Source organism: Bombina bombina, chromosome 5 (assembly GCF_027579735.1).
Source record: "Bombina bombina isolate aBomBom1 chromosome 5, aBomBom1.pri, whole genome shotgun sequence".
NCBI classification, from domain to species: domain Eukaryota; kingdom Metazoa; phylum Chordata; class Amphibia; order Anura; family Bombinatoridae; genus Bombina; species Bombina bombina.
This window is the reverse complement of record NC_069503.1, coordinates 852,716,053-852,740,934: the sequence shown is the minus strand read 5'-3', so window position 1 is coordinate 852,740,934 and position 24,882 is coordinate 852,716,053. Positions and strand designations below refer to the sequence as shown.

The 24,882-nt window shown below is 41.4% G+C and overlaps 1 protein-coding gene across 1 annotated transcript in view; it reads right to left on the bottom strand.

The window, feature by feature from the left end:
- Positions 1-24,882, bottom strand: part of TAF4B (TATA-box binding protein associated factor 4b) — a 920,546-nt gene that overhangs the window by 756,397 nt on the left and 139,267 nt on the right. Inside the window, exons 4-6 of the mRNA XM_053714992.1 lie at positions 13,366-14,094; positions 13,038-13,157; positions 12,594-12,683 (exon numbers count right to left, since the gene is read on the bottom strand). Of these exons, the coding sequence (XP_053570967.1) occupies positions 12,594-12,683; positions 13,038-13,157; positions 13,366-14,094 (939 nt within the window). The remainder of the gene's footprint in view (positions 1-12,593; positions 12,684-13,037; positions 13,158-13,365; positions 14,095-24,882) is intronic.

The following is a 24,882-nucleotide window of genomic DNA, read 5'->3' as shown; positions in this document are numbered from 1 at the left end:
GTAGTTCTTTTGGCCCCTTCCAGCTTGGGTACTGTTTTCCAAGACTCCTTGATAGAGTCCGCTACGGGAAACATCTTTTTAAATATAGGAGATGGAGAAAAAGGGATACCCGGTCTCTCCCATTCCTTAGCAATGATCTCAGTAGCTTGATATGGTACAAAAACCTCCACCAAGGAAGGTACATCAAAATATTTGTTTAACTTACTGGATTTCTTAGGATTAACTACGACTGTGGTGTCGCTGTTGTCCAATGTAGCTAAAACCTCCTTGAGTAACAGGCGGAGGTGTTCTAGCTTAAACCTGAAAGATACAACTTCAGTATCAGCAAGAGGAATTACACTGTCAGAATCTGAAATTTCCCCTTCAGATGCTACTAAGGTACCCTCCTCCTCAGGCTTCTGGGAGGGGGCATGGCAGCTTGCAAAGCCTCTTGGTCCATTCTGACTCACAATGGATCAATTTATCAATACAAAGTTTACATTTTTTAATAAAAATTAAAAAAGAAAAAAAATTTACTGTCTCTATTTATTTTTTAAATGCATGGAGGACAGAAAAGCTAAATAACACTGCAGATCACCTCTACACCTCAGCAGTACTTTGCTGAGGTGCCTACCTGTCTGTTGCAACCGACTCCCTCTGAACAGGAGCCGTTCCCACTAACAGATCCGGAACACAGCAGCCGATGTAGAAAGTCGGTCTCCGTTCCTAAACACGCATAAAATTACCAGAGAATCCGTAGTAGGAATAGATGCTGAATAACTTCTCCTTCCGATTACCAGGAAGTGAAGGGAAAAAAGGCGTGAAACACAATTGCCGCCTCCTCTAGTACCGCCCATCGTGGGCGTAGCCAAGAAAGTCATCTCCCGGTCGGCATATTGTTATGAAACTGCCGGGAGATGTGAAACCATCATAATGTATATGCCCTCTGATATCTAGTCCCAGTGCTTGCGCCTAGACTGTCCACATAGTGTCTCCTGTGAACATAGGAGATTTATGCTTTTTAAAAGTAAAGTGCCCAACTCCAATGAGCCCTTTATGTGTCCCATTCTATGAAATAAAGTGACCTTTATTAACCCCAGATATTAAAGTCAGCACTTAACTCATAATCTGCCCGACAGCAAGGCAGCTCCCAGGTTTGAGAGGTCCTCTCCCTCACATGGACCTGTGAAACAAGAGAAAAGACTGAGTAAAATCCCGAGACTTTCAGAGATAGGGCAGCATCAGTATATGGGAGGCGCAGTGAGAATTATGTCCCACAAGTTCCCATTGCTCTAAAGCCACCCTTGCTCAACTGAAGAGACTGATATGGACTACGGTTACACCCTAGGAAAAAGCAGCACAATCTTGTACTACTTTAAAAATAATAAACTCTTGATTGAAGAATCTTTTCTAACACCTAACTTTACCACCTCATTGCTCTAACGTAGGCAAAGAGAATGACTGGGGTGGAAGGGAAGGAAGGGTAATATTAAACAGCTTTGCTGTGGTGCTCTTTGCTGCCTCCTGCTGGGCAGGAGTGATATTCCCTATAGTAATTAGATGATCCGTGGACTTGTGTCATTAGAAAGAAATAGCCTTGGTCCCAGACAGTCAACAAATGGAAAAGTGCTCTGGTCACGAAGGGGTTAAAGTATTGTCTGCTGAGGAAATCTGCTTCCCAGTTGTCCACACCCGAAATGTGGATCGCTGACAGAGAACAAATGTGGGTCTCCGCCCACTCCAGAATCTGAGATACTTCCCTCATAGCTAGAGAGCTACTCGATCCTCCTGATGGTTGATTTAAGCCACCAAGGATACATTGTCTGATTGGAAGCTGATAAACTGGGACTAACCCAGCAGAGGCCAAGCCTTCAGAGCATTGTATATTGCCCGAAGATCCCAAATGCGATCGGGAAGGAGCTTTTCTTCCTGAGTCCATAGGCCCTGTGCCTTCCTGGCACCCCAAACAGCTCCCCATCCTGACAGACTTGCAACTGTAGTTACAATCACCCAAGATGGTCTTGAAACGGACATCCACTGGGACAAGGGATCCAGACCAAAACACCAAGAGAGCGATTCTTTCGATTGGTTGTCCAAAGAAATATGTTGAGAGAGATCCGATCGCTGTTCCACTGCAACAGCATGCACAGTTGCAACAGTCTGAGGTGAAACCTGGCAAAGGAAATGATGTCCATGCTGGACACCATGAGACCAATCACCTCCATACACAGAGCCACCGATGGCCTTAAGGTCAGGAGGGCAAGACATGTCGAAGCTAGCCTGCAACGTCTCTGGTCTGTTAGAAATATTCTCATGTCTATGGAGACTATTATAGTACCCAAGAATTCTACCCTGGTACTTGATACAAGTGAACTCTCTAGATTTAGCTTCCATCCATGGGATCGAAGACAACAGAGGAAAGATTCTGAATGGTCCACTCTCCGAAATGCTGTGTTAGCTGGGAATCAAACCCGGGTCAACTACTTTAAAAGCCAGCTATGCTCACCACTATACCTGCTACACAGAAGATCAATAAACTGGAAGTGCTGGTCCAGGACCGCAAACCTAGGAACTGGAAGTGATCCTTGAGAATTGGTACGTGAAGGAAGCATCCTTCAGATCTATCGTGGTCATGAACTGCCCTTTTCGAATGAGGGGAAGAATGGACCTATTCTCTCCCTCTTGAATGAGGGGACATTCTTGTTTAAGCATTAAAGGTCCAAATTGGACGGAAAGTTCCCTCCTTCTTTGGAACCACAAAAAGGTTTGAATAGTATCTCAAACCCCTCACTGAAATAGGCACCGGGACAATAACTCCTAAGAGGACAGATCCCATACACACCCCAGAAAGGCTTCCCTCCTTTTTGGTCAGGAAGACAGGAGAGAGAGGAGAAACTGCCCTTGGGTGGCTGAGACTTAAAACCTATCTTTTAACCCTGAGCTATGACCTCCAGAATCCTGCACGTCCCTGAACCAATCGACTGAAAAGAGTGACAGTTTGCCCCCTACACGATCCAGAAGAGGACCAGAGACCACCCATTCATGCCGACTTAGACTCGGCAGGCTTCTTGCTCTGCTTGTATTTATTGCAGGACTGAGTCGGCTTCCAAGAGCCCTTGGTTTGCTCAGGCTTAGCGGAGGACTGCTGACATGGGCTTTATCAAAACGAAAATAATGAAAATTGTCCCTTAGACTCATTAATATTCTCTTACGGTAGAAGGGCACCCTTGCCCCCGGTGACCGTGGAGATAATTGAGTCCAGGCCTGGACCAAACAAAATCATTCCCTTAAAGGGGAGGGAAAGAAGTCTAGACTTAGTGGTCATATCCGCAGACCATGACTTCAGCCAGAGCCTGACGGGCCTGAACAGAAAAAGCTGAAGTCTTAGCATTTAGGCGAATAATCTGCCTAATAGCATCACAGATAAAAAAATTAGATACCCTCAAGGCCATAAATCTTTCCTGAGTAACGTCAAGGGGACCTCTCCACCCCGATCAATCCTATAAGGTGTCACACCAGAAGGTAGTTTCTCCAGCAACCACGGCAACGGCTGCCTCCGGTTGAAACAAATATCCTGTATGTTGAAACAACTTTATCCATGGGCTGTTAAATCGAAGAGCTATCCTCAAATGGGATAGTAATACAATAAAGCAAGGGTGAAGATAGCGCCACATCCCTTTTAGGGATGGAACCTCACAACTTAATTGAGAATCCAGGACCGGGAATAATTTGTTAAAGGGAGAAGAAAAGAATGATCTAGTCCCATTCATTCTTAATAATGTTTGCCATCTAACAGGAGCAGGGAAGAATAAATGTACCACCTTGCCCTCAACTCTATCCAATTTAGGAATCAAAGGTTCCTCAGGCAATTTGGCCTCTGGAACCACTGAATTCGCCAAAAAAACTTCCTTTAGAAGAAAGCGCAAATTCCTAAAACTAAAGCCTGGTTCCTCCGCATCCGGACGTTTAGAGGCAGCAGAGTCCGACCCAGAATGTTCATACTCTGAAGCCTCAGAAAGAACTTCATCCTCTGACTCTGAGTGCCCTCTAAGTAACAGAATCCTCCAGCGCTAGTGCAATAACCGGAGAACTATAGAAATAAAACATTTTATTTTAAAAAAACTGCACCTTTATATACTAATAGCTGGGGCACTCCCCACCTTCCATGACCCAGACAGAACAGAGAGTTAGGACTCCTCTCTGATAGACACCCGATCAGGAAAGAATCACATGGTGCACAATGCAGGACCGTCCCTGCTATGAGAAAAAGCACGCCAAGCTTGTAAGCTGCATGGCTCTCAAAGTGAAACCTGTATATTCCATAACAGCCTATGAGCCCATAACATCTCACACATAAAAGCAGCATAAAATCAAATAAACATATAAGATAATTACCCCCTGTTCAATAATCCCCCTCGGGAGATATTAACCCTTGATTCTATACAGATAAAAGTCACACTGTGACTCTGTCTTCTTGCATTATCATACATGTATAAAAAAAATGAAACGATCTTACCAGAATCTATGCTGTGGAACAGAAACACAGCCTTTCAAGTGTGACAGGTTAGTAGCATCGCTCCTGACATAGAGTTGAGTGCAGAAAGCAGGCAGCGAAACTCAACGCATATTGCTAATGGAGATGTTAATCTGAGTCGGGATGGTTTCGCAGAAAGACTCTCCCTGCATCTCCGGACTAACTTTCACCCATGCTCTCACTGAGAGGCTGACAGGACTATTTAAAACTCCAGTCCCACTGCGAAGAGTACTACCCTCCATAAGAGACTACTCTGAATCTTCCGACACTTCTCTGCCAACCTCCTGTGACGAAAGGCAAAGAATGACTGGGGGATGAGGGGAGTGGGGGAGGTATTTAAGCCTTTGGCTTGGGTGTCTTTGCCTCCTCCTGGTGGCCAGGTTCTTAATTCCCACAAGTAATGAATGAAGCAGTGGACTCTCCTCCCATTAAGATGGAAATATCCAATTTCCACAATGTAACAGTTTCAGAAAATAGGACAAATTCATGATAGAATTTTTATAGAAAAAAACATAATTTATGTAAGAACTTACCTGATAAATTCATTTCTTTCATATTATCAAGAGTCCATGAGCTAGTGACGTATGGGATATACATTCCTACCAGGAGGGGCAAAGTTTCCCAAACCTCAAAATGCCTATAAATACACCCCTCACCACACCCACAATTCAGTTTAACGAATAGCCAAGAAGTGGGGTGATAAAAAAAGTGCGAAAGCATATAAAATAAGGAATTGGAATAATTGTGCTTTATACAAAATCATAACCACCACAAAAAGGCGGGCCTCATGGACTCTTGCTAATATGAAAGAAATGAATTTATCAGGTAAGTTCTTACATAAATTATGTTTTCTTTCATGTAATTAGCAAGAGTCCATGAGCTAGTGACGTATGGGATAATGACTACCCAAGATGTGGATCTTTCCACACAAGAGTCACTAGAGAGGGAGGGATAAAATAAAGACAGCCAATTCCTGCTGAAAATAATCCACACCCAAAATAAAGTTTAACGAAAAACAGAAGCAGAAGATTCAAACTGAAACCGCTGCCTGAAGTACTTTTCTACCAAAAACTGCTTCAGAAGAAGAAAATACATCAAAATGGTAGAATTTAGTAAAAGTATGCAAAGAGGACCAAGTTGCTGCTTTGCAGATCTGGTCAACCGAAGCTTCATTCCTAAACGCCCAGGAAGTAGATACTGACCTAGTAGAATGAGCTGTAATTCTCTGAGGCGGAATTTTACCCGACTCAAGATAGGCAAGATGAATTAAAGATTTCAACCAAGATGCCAAAGAAATGGCAGAAGCTTTCTGGCCTTTCCTAGAACCGGAAAAGATAACAAATAGACTAGAAGTCTTACGGAAAGATTTCGTAGCTTCAACATAATATTTCAAAGCTCTAACAACATCCAAAGAATGCAACGATTTCTCCTTAGAATTCTTAGGATTAGGACATAATGAAGGAACCACAATTTCTCTACTAATGTTGTTGGAATTCACAACTTTAGGTAAAAATTCAAAAGAAGTTCGCAACACCGCCTTATCCTGATGAAAAATCAGAAAAGGAGACTCACAAGAAAGAGCAGATAATTCAGAAACTCTTCTAGCAGAAGAGATGGCCAAAAGGAACAAAACTTTCCAAGAAAGTAATTTAATATCCAATGAATGCATAGGTTCAAACGGAGGAGCTTGAAGAGCTCCCAGAACCAAATTCAAACTCCAAGGAGGAGAAATTGACTTAATGACAGGTTTTATACGAACCAAAGCTTGTACAAAACAATGAATATCAGGAAGAATAGCAATCTTTCTGTGAAAAAGAACAGAAAGAGCAGAGATTTGTCCTTTCAAAGAACTTGCGGACAAACCCTTATCTAAACCATCCTGAAGAAACTGTAAAATTCTCGGTATTCTAAAAGAATGCCAAGAAAAATGATGAGAAAGACACCAAGAAATATAAGTCTTCCAGACTCTATAATATATCTCTCGAGATACAGATTTACGAGCCTGTAACATAGTATTAATCACGGAGTCAGAGAAACCTCTTTGACCAAGAATCAAGCGTTCAATCTCCATACCTTTAAATTTAAGGATTTCAGATCCTGATGGAAAAAAGGGCCTTGTGACAGAAGGTCTGGTCTTAACGGAAGAGTCCACGGTTGGCAAGAGGCCATCCGGACAAGATCCGCATACCAAAACCTGTGAGGCCATGCCGGAGCTACCAGCAGAACAAACGAACATTCCTTCAGAATCTTGGAGATTACTCTTGGAAGAAGAACTAGAGGCGGAAAGATATAGGCAGGATGATACTTCCAAGGAAGTGATAATGCATCCACTGCCTCCGCCTGAGGATCCCGGGATCTGGACAGATACCTGGGAAGTTTCTTGTTTAGATGGGACACCATCAGATCTATTTCTGGAAGTTCCCACATTTGAACAATCTGAAGAAATACCTCTGGGTGAAGAGACCATTCGCCCGGATGCAACGTTTGGCGATTGAGATAATCCGCTTCCCAATTGTCTACACCTGGGATATGAACCGCAGAGATTAGACAGGAGCTGGATTCCGCCCAAACCAAAATTCGAGATACTTCTTTCATAGCCAGAGGACTGTGAGTCCCTCCTTGATGATTGATGTATGCCACAGTTGTGACATTGTCTGTCTGAAAACAAATGAACGATTCTCTCTTCAGAAGAGGCCAAAACTGAAGAGCTCTGAAAATTGCACGGAGTTCCAAAATATTGATCGGTAATCTCACCTCCTGAGATTCCCAAACTCCTTGTGCCGTCAGAGATCCCCACACAGCTCCCCAACCTGTGAGACTTGCATCTGTTGAAATTACAGTCCAGGTCGGAAGCACAAAAGAAGCCCCCTGAATTAAACGATGGTGATCTGTCCACCATGTTAGAGAGTGTCGAACAATCGGTTTTAAAGATATTAATTGAGATATCTTCGTGTAATCCTTGCACCATTGCTTCAGCATACAGAGCTGAAGAGGTCGCATGTGAAAACGAGCAAAGGGGATCGCGTCCGATGCAGCAGTCATAAGACCTAGAATTTCCATGCATAAGGCTACCGAAGGGAATGATTGTGACTGAAGGTTTCGACAAGCTGTAATCAACTTTAGACGTCTCTTGTCTGTTAAAGACAGAGTCATGGACACTGAATCCATCTGGAAACCCAGAAAGGTTACCCTTGTCTGAGGAATCAAAGAACTTTTTGGTAAATTGATCCTCCAACCATGATCTTGAAGAAACAACACAAGTTGATTCGTATGAGATTCTGCTAAATGTAAAGACTGAGCAAGTACCAAGATATCGTCCAAATAAGGAAATACCACAATACCCTGTTCTCTGATTACAGACAGCAGGGCACCGAGAACCTTTGTAAAAATTCTTGGAGCTGTAGCTAGGCCAAACGGCAGAGCCACAAATTGGTAATGCTTGTCCAGAAACGAGAATCTCAGGAACTGATAATGATCTGGATGAATCGGAATATGCAGATATGCATCCTGTAAATCTATCGTGGACATATAATTCCCTTGCTGAACAAAAGGTAAGATAGTCCTTACAGTTACCATCTTGAACGTTGGTATCCTTACAGAACGATTCAATATTTTTAGATCCAGAACTGGTCTGAAAGAATTCTCCTTCTTTGGTACAATGAAGAGATTTGAATAAAACCCCATCCCCTGTTCCGGAACTGGAACTGGCATAATTACTCCAGTCAACTCTAGATCTGAAACACATTTCAGAAATGCTTGAGCTTTTACTGGATTTACTGGGACACGGGAAAGAAAAAATCTCTTTGCAGGAGGTCTCAACTTGAAACCAATTCTGTACCCTTCTGAAACAATGCTCTGAATCCAAAGATTGTGAACAGAATTGATCCAAATTTCCTTGAAAAAACGTAACCTGCCCCCTACCAGCTGAGCTGGAATGAGGGCCGCACCTTCATGTGGACTTAGAAGCAGGCTTTGCCTTTCTAGCTGGCTTGGATTTATTCCAGACTGGAGATGGTCTCCAAACTGAAACTGCTCCTGAGGATGAAGGATCAGGCTTTTGTTCTTTGTTGAAACGAAAGGAACGAAAACGATTATTAGCCCTGTTTTTACCTTTAGATTTTTTATCCTGTGGTAAAAAAGTTCCTTTCCCACCAGTAACAGTTGAAATAATGGAATCCAACTGAGAACCAAATAATTTGTTACCCTGGAAAGAAATGGAAAGTAAAGTTGATTTAGAAGCCATATCAGCATTCCAAGTTTTAAGCCATAAAGCTCTTCTAGCTAAAATAGCTAGAGACATAAACCTGACATCAACTCTGATAATATCAAAAATGGCATCACAGATAAAATTATTAGCATGCTGAAGAAGAATAATAATATCATGAGAATCACGATGTGTTACTTGTTGCGCTAAAGTTTCCAACCAAAAAGTTGAAGCTGCAGCAACATCAGCCAAAGATATAGCAGGTCTAAGAAGATTACCTGAACACAGATAAGCTTTTCTTAGAAAGGACTCAATTTTCCTATCTAGAGGATCCTTAAACGAAGTACCATCTGACGTAGGAATAGTAGTACGTTTAGCAAGGGTAGAAATAGCCCCATCAACTTTAGGGATCTTGTCCCAAAATTCTAATCTGTCAGACGGCACAGGATATAATTGCTTAAAACGTTTAGAAGGAGTAAATGAATTACCCAAATTATCCCATTCTTTGGAAATTACTGCAGAAATAGCATTAGGAACAGGAAAAACTTCTGGAATAACCACAGGAGCTTTAAATACCTTATCTAAACGTTTAGAATTAGTATCAAGAGGACCAGAATCCTCTATTTCTAAAGCAATTATAACTTCTTTAAGTAAAGAACGAATAAATTCCATTTTAAATAAATATGAAGATTTATCAGCATCAACCTCAGAGACAGAATCCTCTGAACCAGAGGAGTCATCAGAATCAGAATGATGTTGTTCATTTAAAAATTCATCTGTAGGGAGAGAAGTTTTAAAAGATTTTTTACGTTTACTAGAAGGAGAAATAACAGACATAGCCTTCTTTATGGATTCAGAAACAAAATCTCTTATATTATCAGGAACATTCTGCACCTTAGATGTTGAGGGAACTGCAACAGGCAATGGTACTTTACTAAAGGAAATATTATCTGCTTTAACAAGTTTGTCATGACAATCAATACAAACAACAGCTGGAGAAATAGCTACCAAAAGTTTACAGCAGATACACTTAGCTTTGGTAGATTCAGCACTTGACAGCGATTTTCCTGTAGTATCTTCTGGCTCAGATGCAACGTGAGACATCTTGCAATATGTAAGAGAAAAAACAACATATAAAGCAAAATTGATCAAATTCCTTAAATGACAGTTTCAGGAATGGGAAAGAATGCCAAAGAACAAGCTTCTAGCAACCAGAAGCAATAAAAAATGAGACTTAAATAATGTGGAGCCAAAAGTGACGCCCATATTTTTTCGCGCCAAATAAGACGCCCACATTATTTGGCGCCTAAATGCTTTTTGGCGCCAAAAATGACGCCACATCCGGAACGCCGACATTTTTGGCGCGAAATAACGTCAAAGAATGACGCAACTTCCGGCGACACGTATGACGCCGGAAACGGAAATATAATTTTTGCGCCAAAAAAGTCCGCGCCAAGAATGACGCAATAAAATGAAGCATTTTCAGCCCCCGCGAGCCTAACAGCCCACAGGGAAAAAGTCAAATTTTAAGGTAAGAAAAAATGGTCAAATCAAAATGCATTATCCCAAATATGAAACTGACTGTCTGAAAATAAGGAAAGTTGAACATTCTGAGTCAAGGCAAATAAATGTTTGAATACATATATTTAGAACTTTATAAACAAAGTGCCCAACCATAGCTTGGAGTGTCACAGAAAATAAGACTTACTTACCCCAGGACACTCATCTACATATAGCAGATAGCCAAACCAGTACTGAAACGAGAATCAGCAGAGGTAATGGTATATATAAGAGTATATCGTCGATCTGAAAAGGGAGGTAAGAGATGAATCTCTACGACCGATAACAGAGAACCTATGAAATAGACCCCTTAGAAGGAGATCACTGCATTCAAATAGGCAATACTCTCCTCACATCCCTCTGACATTCACTGCACGCTGAGAGGAAAACCGGGCTCCAACTTGCTGCGGAGCGCATATCAACGTAGAATCTAGCACAAACTTACTTCACCACCTCCATCGGAGGCAAAGTTTGTAAAACTGAATTGTGGGTGTGGTGAGGGGTGTATTTATAGGCATTTTGAGGTTTGGGAAACTTTGCCCCTCCTGGTAGGAATGTATATCCCATACGTCACTAGCTCATGGACTCTTGCTAATTACATGAAAGAAAATAAAATCAAAAGCAAGCATCACAGCTCCCTATAATAAAATGAAAGCAGCGAGCAAAAGAGGGAGAGGTTAATATAACAAATTTAGGCGCCAAAAATTACGCAAATGCAGAGAAAAAAAACCTTTGGCGGCAAAGCTAACACAATGAAATCACAACCGACGCAACTTTGCACCAAAAATTTTTGTGCCAAGAATGACGCAATAAAAAAACAGCATTTTGCGTCCTCGCGAGCCTAGTTTGCCCGCAAAAATTTAGAAACACAAAGACAAATTTGAAAAACTGAGGTAAGAAAAAAAATTAACTTAAATAAACTCCCCAAAACATAAATTCCATACGGAAACTGTTAGATTGCAAAATGGAAATAAACATAGACCTGACTCATGGCAAATATAAGCAAATACATATATTTAAAACATAAAGCGCCAAACATAGCGGAGAGTGTCTTAAAAAAAGATATACTTACTAGAAGACACACATCCACATATATCAGACAGCCAAACCAGTACTGAAAAATATCAGAAGAGGTAATGGTATAGGAGTATAACGTCCCCCTGCGACCGATTACAGAGAGCCTTTGAATAGATTTCCCATGGGTGAAAACATAAAATCAACAGGCAGTACTCCCTTCACATCCCTCTGACGAACACTGTACTCTTAGAGGAATTGGGCTTCAAAATGCTTAGAAGCGCATTTCATAGAAGAAATCAAGCACATCTCACTTCACCATCTCCATAGGAGGCAAAGTTTGTAAAACTGAGGTATGAGTGAGGTGGGAGGTGTATTTATAGGCATTTTGAGGTTTGGGAGACTTTGCCCCCTCCTGGTAGGAATGTATATCCCATACGTCACTAGCTCATGGACTCTTGCCACTTACATGAAAGAAAAGGCTCTATTTCTGTTTAAATTTAGTGATGGCAAAAATGCTAAAAATGCTCTGGTCTTTTGGGGAAGTTTTTTTCTAAAATGCCCGGTCCTTAAGGGGTTAAGATGAAATATGTTCAGTAGCATGCTCTCTGTGCAAATGATCTCCCCTATGGATGTGTTTTTACCTAAACCATACAAAAAAAATAATACATTTTATCCCCAATTGATTTTCTAATTCTCACATTTTTCATCCATATTAATAAAAGGCGCTTTACTAGCACAAAATAATTCCTTATACACCACTAAAATAGATCTCTCATTTTATTACAATTCTGCTTTGGCATCAAATTAGAGATCAACAATTCACAGGGGAAGACAGCACCTCACTTAGAGTTTTTTGGGGCACAGGAATAGGGTTAGCTAGACCCCAAATATTGCTTTATCAAAAGATTTCCAGCCTCCAAATAGTGAAATTTAAAAAACCTTTATTCACACAGGGTCCATAATACAACAACGTTTCAAACCAGCAATTGGTTCTTAGTCATTTCTTATAACCAATTGCTGGTTTGAAACGTTGTTGTATTATGGACCCTGCGTGAATAAAGGTTTTTTTAAATTTCACTATTTGGAGGCTGGAAATCTTTTGATAAATCAAATTAGAGATCAACAGAACATACCAAATCTCTGTCTGCTAAATGTATTTTAACCAAAAATGTTATATCATGCATGAACTAACTTTGTTGCATAAATGCATGACGTGTGATACAGTAGTTTTGGTTGTTCAATTCATAAATTGTGGAGCGAGTGCTCATCTAAGTGATGTGATATATAGTTCATAAATACCTTCAAAAAAGGCACCAGATAAGGCTGTGGAGAGGACTTCAGCTCTGCATACAATTTTGTTGTAAATTCTTCTGGCTCAACTTCTGAATCCTTAAAATTAAAAACAAAATGTAATTAGAATACGACGCACAATGGGTTACATATGTCATTCTCAAAATCACAATGTGCTTTTTTTTCCAAGTTAAATTTGACATTTAAATATAACATTCAGTACAGTGAAATGCAACAGAAATGTCATTCATGGAACTAGTCATAAATATGTTTAGGTTTTCGGTTTCTAAAAAAAAAAAAAAAAAACAGTTGGACCCTTTTAAGAATGCTTTACTAGAACAGATATCTGGAACATTTTTGAAGGATTCTGAAAATTAGAAAAACAATATTATAACAAACATCACAAAAGCTTTGTTGTAAGTATATATAAAAAATATATATACAAAAGCTTACAAGTAGACTCTTGACGAGGTTCTTGACATTTTCTCCCATTGTTGGGGACTGCCCACTTGATGCTAGTTTTATTAATGTTGCAAGGAAGTTCTTGCACTTCTTCACATTGTCCAAGACTTCCTAGTATAAAATAAAAACATTAATTATGAAACTTAGTAATGTTATTTATACATGGCAATAGGTTTTCAGAATGTAGATAATGATACTTGTCTATTAACAACAGGTTTCAGTGTAACATGCGAATTTGCCACATATAAACTAGTAGGAATAACAAGTTATTTTAATAAGCTGCCCATAAAAAAATACAAATCAGAATATTCATACTCACTGTAGAACTGGTAGTTTGTAACTTTTGGGACACTTTTGAAGGCTCTGCTCTGTTACTTACAACACTAGGAACTGCAGTGGAATGGTTAGCTTGAACTTGCACAGGTGTTGCAGAGGGTACATTATTTCCAGACACTATAGATGTGACTGTTGGTGAGGATTGCATAATACTTGATTTAATAGGAGGACTCTGTGTTCCACGTGCAGTAGTTGGATCACAAATGTTAGCAGTTGTTAATTTCACAGATGGGCTAGAGGTTTGGATGACACTTGTAGAGGATGAGGTAGACGTGTTCACTATAGCAGGCTGAGTAGTGGTTAGAGCACTAGAAGAAGGTGCTACAGCAGCGGACTGAAGTACAATAGGGGTGCCAGAAGTTACTTTTATAGGTGTAGCCAAAGGTACAGAGGATTTCACTGGTAAAACAGTTATAGATTTGGTACTAGTGCCCATCTCGGAAGAAGTTTTGATTCCCAATGTAGCTGCCAAAGTTGCTGATGTTGAAGTTATTGTTCCAGCTAAAGTGCAAGATGATGTTGACACAGCAGTAGTAGTTGGTGCAGAAGATCTTATTAATACTGCAGGGGCTCCTTGAGAGGTGCCAGCGGCTGCTGAGTAACCTACTGGAGGAGTACATATTTTGACAATCGTTGGGCCAGAAACTGAGGTATTTGGTCTGACACTTACAGGTGAAGAAATACCGGCAATGTTATTTGTCACAGTTGCAGGCTAGAGAGAAGAAAGAAATGTGTCAATAAGGATGATCATGAACGGAAGATGCAGGCATTTTTTTCCAGATCCAATGCACTAAAAAAAAAAAAAACATTCATTACCTTTAATTTAAAAAAAACAAAAAAGATGGAAAATCAGGGGAACAAGCAAAGACTGTTGTATTGGTTACCTAAGCAAGTTTTTAATAAATGTTATATGTATGCTCAGATTTCAATCCTAATGCCATAGTGCTGCATATGTTTATAGATAAAAATAATAAAGCTTAACTTTTTACCATTTACTTTTATTATCAAATTTGTTTAAAAATAATCTTCAGGAACAGAAATACACTACTGGGAGCTAGATGAACAGGTGAGCCAATGATCAAATGAGCCATATATGTTAACTCACAAATCACCAGCTCCCAGTAGTGCGTTGTTGTTCCTTTTCAACAAATTATACCAAGAGAATAAAGCAAGTTTGATAACAAAAGTACATTTGAAAGTTGTTTAGAATTGCTCACAAATTATGGAAGTTTAATGTTGAGTATGCCGTCCCTTTAAAGGCAAAAATAGTATTACCAGAACTGTAAACTTAGATGGAAACCTATTTCTACATCAACCAACACAAAACTGTATGTTTTACAATGAATTCAACATGTATAGCATTATTTTTTTAAGGCTGTCCATGTACTCATGAGTTTTTTTTAAAGGTTGATTGAACTTGTCACACTTAACTAATAAATCTATTGTGAGTTTTCTTTATCTATTAGTGAGGAACACTAATTAGTGTGATTAGGGATGAGTTGTTCCCACACACATATATCCTGTTACTATAGGTTAGTGATGGCGAACCTTTTTGAGCCCAAGTGCCCAAATCACTTATCACATTTGGTTCCTTATCTCGTTATCCTTTGCTGAAGGAACAGCATTGCACTACTGGCAACTAGCTGAACACATCTAGTTAGCTAATCGCAAGAGACAAATGTGTGCAGGCACCAATCATCAGCTAGCTCCCACTAGTGTAGGATATGTGCATATTCTTTTTAAACAAAGGATACCAAGAAAACAAAGCACAATTGAATATAGAAGTGAACTTAAAAAAATGTCTAAATTACATGCTCCATCTGAATCATGCCGTTTTAATTCCTTTAATTGATATGGGGAATATGTGATTAGGGCAAAAGTCAAGCGTTGAGGGGAAAACATGCTTACCTGATAAATTAATTCCATGGTGGTGAAAGTCCATGGTCCATTACTCCTGGGAAATACTCTTGCCTGCCACTATGAGGAGGCAAAGATTCTAAAACTCCAAGAGCTCTATAAAACCCATCTCACCTAACTGGCAGTCTTGTCTTTTCCTCTGCTTGAGGAGGTTGAAGAATGAAGATGTGCATTTGATTCTTGAATGAGAGAGGTTCTCAGGCCGAGAAAAAAAAAGAAAAAAGAAGATGTGTTTAAAAATAAACCAACACCAAAAATAAAGAGGGTGGGGTCCACAATCCATTACACCTAGGAACTAATACCCAAGCTGTGGAGTCCACAAGTAATGAGAAATAAGTGTGGGATAAAAAGAATCTCTTTCTTCACAGACAAAAAAAAATCCAGAACACAGATAAAACCGAAAGAATAAACTGGGTAATGTGCAATTAGAAAGCCCAACAAGCAAAATCAATATTATACTGAAACAGCTACCTAAATTACATCATACCAAAGGCTGTCTTAGAAAAAGCAAAAAAAAAACATCAAAATGATGGAAATTGATATAAGTATGCATTAAAAAGCCAAGAAGCTACCTTGTAAAATTAAACAACAGAAGCTTCATTCTAAAAAACACAAGAAGAGAAAATTGCTCTGGTAGAATGAGGAGAAATCTGTCTAGGTAGAGGCTGTCCCACCTCCAAGTAAGCTTCATTGATCAAAACATAGAACAAGAAGAAAAAGAAAAAGCAGAAATGTTCTGCATCTTACTGGGGGGGGGGGGAAATGAACAAACAAAACTAGAATTTTGTCTAAAATCATAAAGGAAAAAGTCTAAATATAGACCATAATATTGCCTTATCCTGAAAAAAATATAAGATAAGGAGAATCCCATTAAAGAGAGCAGAAGAGGTGGCCAAAACAAAATCTAAGAAAGAGAAATTGGCTAAACAGGTAAAATTCTAGCTAAAGCTAGAACAAACTCATGAATGCCAGAATGTTGAACAATCTTCTAGTGGTATAAAACTAAAAGAACAGGAAAATGACCTTTTAAATAGCTGGCTGATAAACCCTTATCTAAACCATCCCGCAAAGAATAGCAAAACCCAAGGAATTCTAAAAGAATGACATGGGAAAAAAACAACAACAAAAAAAAATCTATGCACCAGAAAATAAAGGCTTTCCAAACCTAATGAAACTTTTTCCTAGGCACAGACCTGTATTCAAAGTCCCAACAACAGAATCAGAGAAACCAGGTCCACATACCAGATTCTGCAAGGCCAAACTAAGGAATTTAGGAAACTAGCCTGAGCTAAGAAGAACCAGTGGAAGAAAAACATAAGCCAGCCGAAAATAACCATGAAGCTACTAAAGTAACCACACATTTCTCTGAGGGTCCCTGGGCCTCACATATGGTTTGTTTTTGTTTTTTACTGAATACTAAACTTTTTCAAATTTTAAGATCATTATCTGGAAGACCCCAAAGATCCACAATCTGATAGAAAACACCCAGATAAAGAGACCACTCCCTTGGACGCAGTGACTGACAACTGTGAAAAACTGCTTCCAAGTTGTTCACTTATGGAACATTAAAAGCAGAAAATCGGGGGCGGAGCCGGCAGCCAAACTGGTAGGAAGTGTGGAGACAGAGCTCTGGCCACAAAAGTGTTATTTTAGCTTATATAACCTGCTAAATACAGCGAAATTGCCCAAAACATATCTAGGGCAGCTACTACAACCACCCGGCACTGTTTCTTGCTCGTTTTTGCAAAAATTTACAATTGCAAATAACACCAGCTTGGGAGCTCCAGACCATTTTACAGGAAAGGCCGCGGTCGCGGCCTACACCGGCACACGCAGTTAAGCCTTCACTGGCGGAATTACACCTGATTACTGCAGGACCATCTCCTTGAACTACCGGACTACCAAGCACACTGGGAGAGGTGAATATACTGGTTAACAACCAGTTTTTATGGTACTAGAAACTCAACACTCCTAACGGCATCCCACGTGGCAGTTTGTAAGTAACCAACAACTTGCTTTTTTTTTCTTTCTTTCACTAAGAGACATTCAATTCGGGTTCCTTGGATTTGGCTTTATAGCCATCAGTCTACCTTCTGTTGAAGCATTGTATACAACTGCTACCTCACTGCGATTTTATTTGAATAAGCCTTACAACTCTGTGGGTGGCAAATGGAAACCATTACTTTAAATCTTTACACACTCTACTGCCGCTCTTTATAATGTGAAATCCTCTAATTACCAGTGTGTAGACTGCAATATACCTCATTTATTTTGCCTTCATATTTGGACACTTTGCTCTATACTGATCCTCCACACACCTAAATCAGATAACATTAGCCTCTGTGCAGCAAAAGCTCTCTTACTGACATTAAGAACTGTGGCCTTTTTTTTTTACAAGTTACTGTACAGCTGTGTATTTTTCTCTTTTTGGATAAGACCCTCAGTGCCAAAATTGATGGTGAACATTATTCTAAAGTACTGCTGTAATACCAGACTTCATTGATTCCCAGGGCCAGATTTGACACCCTCCTCCCTTTCCCGCTATCCTCAGTGGTGACGGGTCATACCCCATCTCCTTTTTCCTGCTTCGCCCAAAAGGGGGCACTCCCCCAGGAGGGTGCCATACATGATACCTAACCCTGAGTGACAACTACCCCAGCGGAGTTCTGGAAATCCTATATTACACCAACAGCAACATAGGTGAAACACAAGAAACGCCTTAAGAGAATCAACAGCACTCCTCTACCTTAAAATGTGCTGCTAATTGTATTGCCTAAGGGGAGGGGAAGCCCCTCAGGCTCCGGATCCTACTACATATACACATTACTCTGGCTCACTCTGCAACATCAGTTTATAAAATTTTGATCTTCTAGCTGTGTCCTGTGCTCTTAATTGTCAGGTGTGCCATTTGAAGTCCTGAAGATGGCACAATCCAACAAACGGAAACCAAAGCCGGTAGGTGGCCCTAAAAGGACTGTGGTGGACCATTTCAATCCTATGATATTATCTACAAATGAAGATTCACAAGATAGCACTAATACCTCAACACATGGATCAGATTTAGTATCCAATACCCTCCAAGCTGCTGCTCCAACAACTGTGACACCTTCGTTTATTTTATCATCTTTACAAACTTTGCTTGAGGCACATCACTCCTCTTTTCAGTCCCAAATAACTGCCTCGCTGGCTGAGATGCGGCGAGATTTGACATCTACTTCTGAAAGAGTGGACACAATTGAGAGGAAGCAGGAAGACATGATAGTTGAACAGGGTAATGTCCTAGCATATGCCCAGAGTTTGGCGGAACAGCTTATTATGCTAGAAAACAAAGTGGCGGATGCTGAAGACCGATCCCGCCGGAATAATCTACGCCTCAGGGGGATCCCTGAAAGCATATCTTCTAGTGACTTGGTCACCCACCTTTCTGAATTTTTCAATCATCTGGCACCACCGGCAAATCCAAATGAGGGACTCATTGATAGGGCACACAGGGCTCTACGCCCTAGAAGCCTAGCAACTGATAAACCAAGAGATGTCATTGTTCGGCTACACTTCTACACATACAAAGAGAGGTTAGTAAGAGCCTCTATGTCCAAACCCACCTTGCCTGAACAATTTCAGGACATTAACATCTTTGCCGATCTCTCTCACCACACCCTCCAGCAGCGAAAGTCTTTTGGAAGTTTCACCAAGTTTCTTAGGACAAACAACATAAAGTACAGATGGGGTCATCCGACCAGACTTTTTGTTCTCAAGGACAACCAGCAGTATATTGTTACCACTCTTGAACAAAGTCACAACCTTCTGCAAAAATGGAGTGCCACATCTTCATCTTCACCTGACTCTCCACTACAAAGCTCTTTGAACCCTATGGTCCCACAATGGGGTCCTTTGCCCCAAAGACCATCCAGTGACTTAGCTACAACTACTCAGGCACGAGCAGATGACGATGACTGCACATGAGGTATAGGGGTGGTGGAGCATCTCCACCTCCCCACTGCTCACTAATCATCTGTCAATATATTTTATAAGTGACTTTCCATTGCTCAATGTTTTCTCTTTTTTTTCCTCCTCCTTAGGTTTGATATATGCAAAGTATTTTATTTTAAAGTGTATATGTGTCTACTCTCTATACTACTCACTATCTTTTTGTCCTTTCTTTCCTTCTTTTTTCCATTTTTTTTTTTTTTCTTCTCTCTCTTTTTCCTCTCTCTTCTCTTTTTTTTTCTTCTCTCTCTTCTTCCTCTCTCTTCTCCTTCTCTTTTTCTTCTCCCTTCTCTCCAAGTCTCACCTCCTACTGGGGATAACTTTTCCTATTTGCTATGGGGGCCCGGGAAACACCTGAGCTTTTAAGAGCATATTTCTACTCTCTCTTATTGTTAGTATGCTTTGTTTATCTAGAGCGTGAGATGGCCGCATAATGGAGATGCAACACTGAATGCACCATTTTGTGGTGACCTCGCTTTCATATGCATTGTTCTCTCAGACTTGTCATTTACTTTCTAATCCACCTAAATTACAGATGATGTATGCTGTGTTGTATATGCCACTTGTGCTTCACGGTACCTCTTTCGGTGACATCCTCCCCATCTATCTTACAATGGGTTCGGGCATTGTCTGCCGCCCGCAACACCGGGAAGTATCGTGCTTTCCAACTGGCATAATAGTTCTCTAGTATTTAATTGATAGTGCTTGAAGATGCCGTGAACTTACTGCAATGTACAGATTATATGTTGTTTTTACCATAGCGGTTATTATATTGTTGGGTACTACAAAAGTTTACTCGGTTGGCGGGGCGGATACATTCCGCCAGCTGATGGCCTAATATATCAATACTGTTGATGTTTTCTTACATTGTACTACCCTTTATATGTTGTATGGTTATGTGGAGCCACATTTTGGCTGATATATTTTGCAATACCTGGGCCATCCTGTGCTGCATGCTTCCTCCACCATTAGCATACTATCAGTCCCATCTTCTACTAGATGGGTTGACGAACTACCTGCGATTTTCGGGATGTGGAGGTGGGGTGCTGAACAGGGGGCTGGTTTACCCTTTTGCTTTAGATTCTCACTGTTATGTTGATGTTTAACATTCACTATTATTGCATTAATAGATTTGGTCCGAAATTGATGCTATTTCCCCCTCACTCTCCCCCTCTTCTCTTCCCCCCCCCCCTTTTTTTTTTTCTCTCTTCCTTTTATCCCATCTTGACCCTCTCTCTTCTTTTCTACCCACTCTGTCAATCTTTCCCCCCTGGATCCGGGGCCTGTGTGTGTACTTATCCCTCCCTCCTCTCTTCCATTCACACTTTACTCTTTCTTTCCCCTGTCAAGCTCTCCCAATGATGCGGATTTAATAACTAAATTGCCAGCCGGCACTGGCTACCACTCCCCCCACTTAAAGTACTCTGGAAACGTATTCTAGAGACTGCATACGCGGTTTACCTTGTTTATATACCGCACCTTGTACTCTTATTTGACTGTTTGTACCAGTATTATTTTCTTTTATTTATGAGACTGTGTTGAATTGTATTTATCCTAAGCAATCCTTCCTTTTTTTTTTTTTTTTTTCCTTTCTTCTCTTCTTTTCCTCCCCTTTTCCTCTCGTGTCCTCCGCCCTTTTTGTCCGTTCCCCAACTACGCATCACTGTCCTGACAATCCACCCGACCCCAGTCTATAGCGAGAGGACGCACATTTGTAACTATGCCATACTGTTGTGTCACTCACAATGTGAGAGGACTCAACTCTCCGACTAAGCGCAGTCTCTGCCTTAGATCTTTAGCCAAGGCTCGGGCCCACCTGGTTTTTCTTCAAGAGACCCACTGGGTAAAAGGTACAAAGACACCCATCCAGTCTAAATTGTATCCGATAGTTGAAACTGCCAGTTTCTCTCAGAAATCAAGAGGAACGGCTATCCTCATACATAAAGATGTCTCTTACGAGAAAATTTTTGTTGACTCTGACCCTCAGGGACGATACCTGATTCTAGTCTGTAAACTGGACGGTGCGCTGTATACGCTAGCCTCTTATTATGGACCTAATAAGCAACACATTCGGTCTCTACGCAAGTTTCTCCAGAAACTGGAGACTCTGCGTCAGGGCCTTTTGCTTCTCGCCGGGGATTTCAACCTTATATGGGACCCCAATCTGGATAGACGATCGGACACCCCCCGCAAATTCCCTAAGCCAATGGCTGAATTATCACACCAATTTCGACACTTAATCTACCGCTTCAACCTATTTGACATCTGGCGTGCCCTTAACTCGACTGCTCGGGATTATACTTATTTCTCTCCAGTACATCGCTCATATTCGCGGTTAGATTTTTTCTTCTGTGACCCGGGTCTTCTGGATGGTGTGACTCGTACTTGGATTCCTCAATGCCCATGGTCCGACCATGATCCTGTATATATTAATTTACGATCCTCCATAGAACTTCAACGAGCGGCAACATGGCGCTTGCATCCTCACTTGTTTTCCAATCCTGGAACGGAGGCTTCCATTGCTGAAGACATTACCGAGTTTCTAGCTTCCAATGACAATGGTGAAGTTGACGACTTCACTTTATGGGCTGCACTGAAAGCATATATCCGAGGGTCGTTTATAAAAATAGCAGCAGCCGAGAAAAAACGCAAAGGAGAAACCCTTGCACAACTTACTATGAGCCTCCGAAAGATTTCTGGGGAACATAAAATGAACCCCACAGATACACTGTCCAAGCAACTAGTGGATCTTAAGGCCCGTATAGTACAGTTGGAGTCCGAGAGGACAGCCGTGAGACTTCTACGGCTTAAAGAAATATACTACCATAAGGGTAATAAAGCTGATAGATTATTGGCCAATAGGTTACGCCAGAAAACGGCGGCAGCGCGCATCCCCATGCTGAAGATAGATGGACGGTGTGTTATAAAACCCACAGATATTGGCAATGCTTTTGCAGATTACTATGCCGCCCTCTATAATCTACAACAGGACGGCTCAATTAGCCCTCCAACATCTGAGAATATTGAGACATTTTTAGCCTCGCTGAACCTCCCTTCGGCCCCACAAGACTGCATTGACTCTTTGCAGAATCCCATTTCACTAATAGAAATTAAAAAAGCTATCAAATCTCTTAAGGCCTTTAAATCACCAGGACCAGACGGCTTCTCTGATCTATTTTATAAAAAGTTTCAAACCCAACTACTTCCCATTCTAGGACGTTTCTTTACGCTAGCAAGCGAACGGGGCACCTTTTCGGCCGAATTTTTACAGGCCACTATCATTACTCTCCCGAAGCAGGGAAAGGACTTGACCCTTTGTGGCAGCTATAGGCCGATTTCACTGTTGAACCTAGACGTTAAGTTATACGCTAAGATTTTAGCCTCGCGCCTCAATTCTTTACTACCAGCGCTGGTCAGACCAGATCAGGTGGGCTTTGTCCTACATCGGCAAGGCCCAGACAATACAAGACGTCTCCTGAATGTCTACCTTGAAGCTCATGGTTCCCACTTGCCCTGTGTCACCCTGTCGTTGGACGCCGAGAAGGCCTTCGACAGGGTGAACTGGAAATATATGTTTGCTGTGCTGCGGCGCTTTGGTCTTCCGGAGCCCTTCATCACGGCAATTGCCGCTCTTTACTCTACCCCGTCAGCAGTAGTCAGGGGTCTGGGGTTTTGCTCCAGAACTTTCTCAATAACGAACGGCACGAGACAAGGATGTCCAATGTCCCCACTTATTTTTGCCCTCATGATGGAACCCTTAGCCGAGGCCATCCGGTCATGCCCCTTAATCCGAGGGGTATGTATCCATCACACGGAGCAGAAGACTACTTTGTTTGCAGACGATCTAACAGTGCTTGTGTCGGATCCTATTACTTCTCTTCCCCATCTATTTTCCCTACTGAATAAATTCTCCTTAGGCAGTTACTACAAGCTAAATGTCCTCAAGACTGAGGCGTATGCTATTAACATTTCAGACGGGACTCTTAATGAACTGAAACGCACTTATAAGTTCGTGTGGTCTACGACTCATATCAAACATCTCGGGGTTTATCTCTCACATAGTATTCCGAAGATGATAGAATTGAATTTCAATCCCTTATTGTCAACTATTGAAAAATCGACCGACACTTGGAATGTCCCGTCACTGTCATGGCTGGGTCGAATCGCGGCCTTCAAAATGAGCCTCCTACCAAAGCTTACCTACCTATTCCGCTCCCTAGATCTACAATTTACAAATTCCAACAACTATGTAACAAATTCATTTGGCGCAATAAGGTTCCGAGACTTGCTACTAATATTCTACAACAACCTCTTCTGGCTGGTGGGGCGGCTGCCCCCAATATCCTAAAATACCATGAGGCTGCCAGACTCTCTCATGTAACCCAATGGAAGCTGCCGTTGGAGAGTCGATGGGCAGAGATTGAACAAGCATCCCTCCCGGCTGGATTCACCCTACAAGATCTAGTGTGGATCCCTAGACACTCTAGGACGCCAGCCCTTTTGACTAATCCTATTGTCAAATCAAATTTGCAGTTTTGGGATAAGGTTCGCAACCTTTCAACCGTAGCGCCGCATCCCTCGCCATCGCATTCCCTTAGGGGGCTGCTATTGTCATTGCCAGACTCCCATCCCAACTTATGGCTCGCTTTGGGGTTGACTAGAATAGCAGATTTCTATGCAGGGGATAAGCTACTAAACTACCAGGACTTTCTTCGGAAGTTTAATCCGCCTCCTCGATTGCACTTTGAATTCTGGAGACTACGTAGCCTTCTCCTCTCGTGGGGCTTTGGTGCGGGCCCACTAAGGTCTAAAACCGCTTGGGAAGTTCGCTGGGACTCTATGACATCCCCCGGTAAACTTCTGTCCATCTCGTATCTTACGCTCATGAAGCCTCCAGTTTTCTATAAATCCCCTCCAATACGGCGATGGGAATCTTCCCTGATGGTTTCAAACGAGCCACAACAATGGCGGATGGCTGTCCAATTAACCAAGAAAGCTATACACTGCATAACCCTGTACGAGTTATTTCTCAAGGTTATGCTACAATGGCATATGACTCCTATCCGCTTGTTTAAAATCTCGGCAGTCAATTCACCCAAATGTTGGAGGGGCTGTGAGGAGTTGGGAACGCCCCAACATATTTGGTGGTCTTGCAGTCAGATTCAGCCGCTTTGGCAAAAATCAATCCGATACTGCTCTTCAGGGAATATCCACTTACCTCTGTCCCCTAGTTCATGCCTGTTCCACATCTTGCCTAGGAAATTGACTCTACCCCAGAAACTATTCTGTATTTACCTATTTCTAGCTGTTAAATTGGCTGTAGCGCGTATGTGGCTGCAACGCACTGTCCCTTCGTGGGAACAAGTGATGGACATACTGGATTTTGTTAAAAGAATGGAGTCCTATGTCTCCCATGTTCACGGGACCACAGACCTTCAGTCCCAAATTTGGGCACTTCGCCCAGAGTAATTCCCCCTACAAACATTTTGGGGACTTTAGGTTCCTCGGGTTAGTTGTAACCGGTGCTACTAATGTCCTCCTGCCCATTCCCCCTTTATTCCCCTTATCTGAACCCTCCCAATCTCCCCCGCTCCTA